Source organism: Amphimedon queenslandica, unplaced genomic scaffold (assembly GCF_000090795.2).
Source record: "Amphimedon queenslandica unplaced genomic scaffold, v1.1 AMPQUscaffold_7668_Cont20383, whole genome shotgun sequence".
NCBI classification, from domain to species: Eukaryota; Metazoa; Porifera; class Demospongiae; order Haplosclerida; family Niphatidae; genus Amphimedon; species Amphimedon queenslandica.
Window position 1 is genome coordinate 1 of NW_003552050.1, and position 2,181 is coordinate 2,181.

The following is a 2,181-nucleotide window of genomic DNA, read 5'->3' on the forward strand; positions in this document are numbered from 1 at the left end:
TCTCGCGCCAAATTGGGAGGGGCTAAACATAAACATTTATAAATTTTAATAATAAAAATTTAATGTCACCGCCCAACGTGAGTCCACGTGGTTTCAATCTTGCCTGCAGAGTAGAGCGTACTGCTCGCATAGAGCTATCAACTGAACAGAGATGATGTCTGGAGCCTACACTGACCCTAGTGAGACGGATTATATTAAAGTAAGGTGCTCAGCATGTTAATTGGAGTAAGATTTTTATTGTAGCTAAATTTAAAATTAAGGGGTGTTAAGATTGAACAATCATGCAGTTATATTAGCTATGTAAAAGTTTAAGTCATGGTATGCCTTGTTGTATTTCATTCAATGGATTTGTGTAACTCAAAAAGACTACATACATAATGAAAGTAATTAATATTAACGAGTAGGGTGGAGCTAATGAATTAAAAAACAGGATTTTTATTGAGGAGATATGATATTTGGTTGCAGAATATTCAGTGCACTCAATACCTTTAGCTCCTGCCTCTCTGCTCTCCTTAGCTTGGGATGTCAAATGTAGAATTTTACTCAAAGCTCATTGATTGCTTCCATGCAAGAGCTCTATTAAAAATTTCTTTAATTTTTTGCACAATAGGCAAAACTTCATTCCATTATGGATTATGTAAATGAGCTACAATTGTGTTATGATGAGATGCTGGAGTCCTTTGGTCAGTTTGAAGTGTCAGCCAATGAGAGGATCAAAGCATTTGAAGAGAAACTTGTTAATGCTGTAAACTATGCAAAAGTAATTTGGATTGTGGGGTTGGGTTACAATTGTATTTTTATCACAGTGAGTATGGATTGACATAATGACATGCTATGTAGAAAGTTTGAGCTGATTCTGATCAAAATTAGATTTTTTATAAATTTTAAAAGTTGCTCCAAAAGTTGGCCAAGGACCGTGGCATTATATTTTGTCAAAAATAACTTGAAATAATTATTTATTTTGATAATTTCCTTAACTCTTATCTTTATACATTAGATTAAAGAGTCTGAAGTGAGTGAGCTTTTGGCATTGCATAATGAGATGTCCCATGAGTTGAGAAGAGAGGAAAGAATACAACACAATCAAGCTGAGCAGCTGCTACTGATAGAAGAAGAACTAAAAGAAGCTAAAGAGACAATTGAAAAGCTGTATACTGAACTGAAGAAAGTTGATGGAAAGAAGCTTAAAGTGTTAGATTATGATATTGATGAAATATCATACGTGAATAAGCTCTGTGAGACTATCAAAGAGCTAGAGATTAAAAATGAAAAGCTACAGCTAGAAAGGAAGCATGATAAGAAAGAGATAAGTATTCTTAATGATGAAGTATGTGGTATAATATCAAATATTTTATTTCTTTATCTCTTTGTTTTATTAGATTCAGTTGCTACAATCACAAAAAGATAGTCTCACTAGCACAATTGAGAATCTTCAGTCAATGGTATATTAGTGAATGGTCTAGTGTCATGAACATATAATACTGACTCTCCTTTAGTATGATGAAGTTAGTGAACAACTTAAGTCAAAGTGTGACAGTGCTGTGGAGAAAAATGTCCTACTGATGCAACAGGTTCATAATAAGCTCATTCACTTTATATATAAATTATGTAACTATAGCTTGCAGATAGTAACAGACAACTCAAGTGTGCCAGGAAACGTTCATCAGAGATGGAAGCTCACTATAAGAAGTCATTTGAAAAGGCACAGGAAGAGATTGATGTACTGAGAAAGACAGGAAAAGTAAGGCTACAGTTTTTTTATAATGCTTTTTAAAATAATAATTCTAGACACAACAAAGTAGTGATAGGAGAGCCACGCATAAGCGATTGCAAGTGTTAACACAGAAGGTCTCACACTTAGAGGCAGAGCAAAGCACTGCAGCAGGGAAACTGCAAGACACAGAGAATGTCCTGGCATCTGTTGAGCAAGAGAAAAGAGCTCTCCTTCATAAATTGAGTTAGTTAATGCTTTAATTTCTTTAACTATTTTTTTGTCCTGTACTCGATTGCTTCTACAGGTACATTGGAAGAGCAGTACAGTATATTACTTAGAAATAATTCTCAGCAGAAGTTGGAGCTCTCTCATTATCACTCAAAGCTTAAGCAACAGCACAACCAGTACTTTACTCTAAAGAAAGAATATGATGGATTGGTTAGTCGTGTTACTACTACCTCCATTAG

General features: G+C 34.5%; 1 protein-coding gene across 1 annotated transcript; it reads left to right on the top strand.

Moving 5' to 3' along the window:
* Window positions 1-89: 89 nt before the first annotated feature.
* Window positions 90-2,152, top strand: LOC105315844 (golgin subfamily A member 2-like; the record flags this gene model as incomplete). The annotated part of the gene is made up of 8 exons (XM_011410604.2): window positions 90-199; window positions 611-760; window positions 998-1,327; window positions 1,380-1,442; window positions 1,497-1,571; window positions 1,619-1,741; window positions 1,789-1,957; window positions 2,019-2,152. Coding segments are annotated over exons 1-8 (1,092 nt in total), but the record flags the coding sequence as incomplete, so codon positions are not given.
* Window positions 2,153-2,181: the final 29 nt, after the last annotated feature.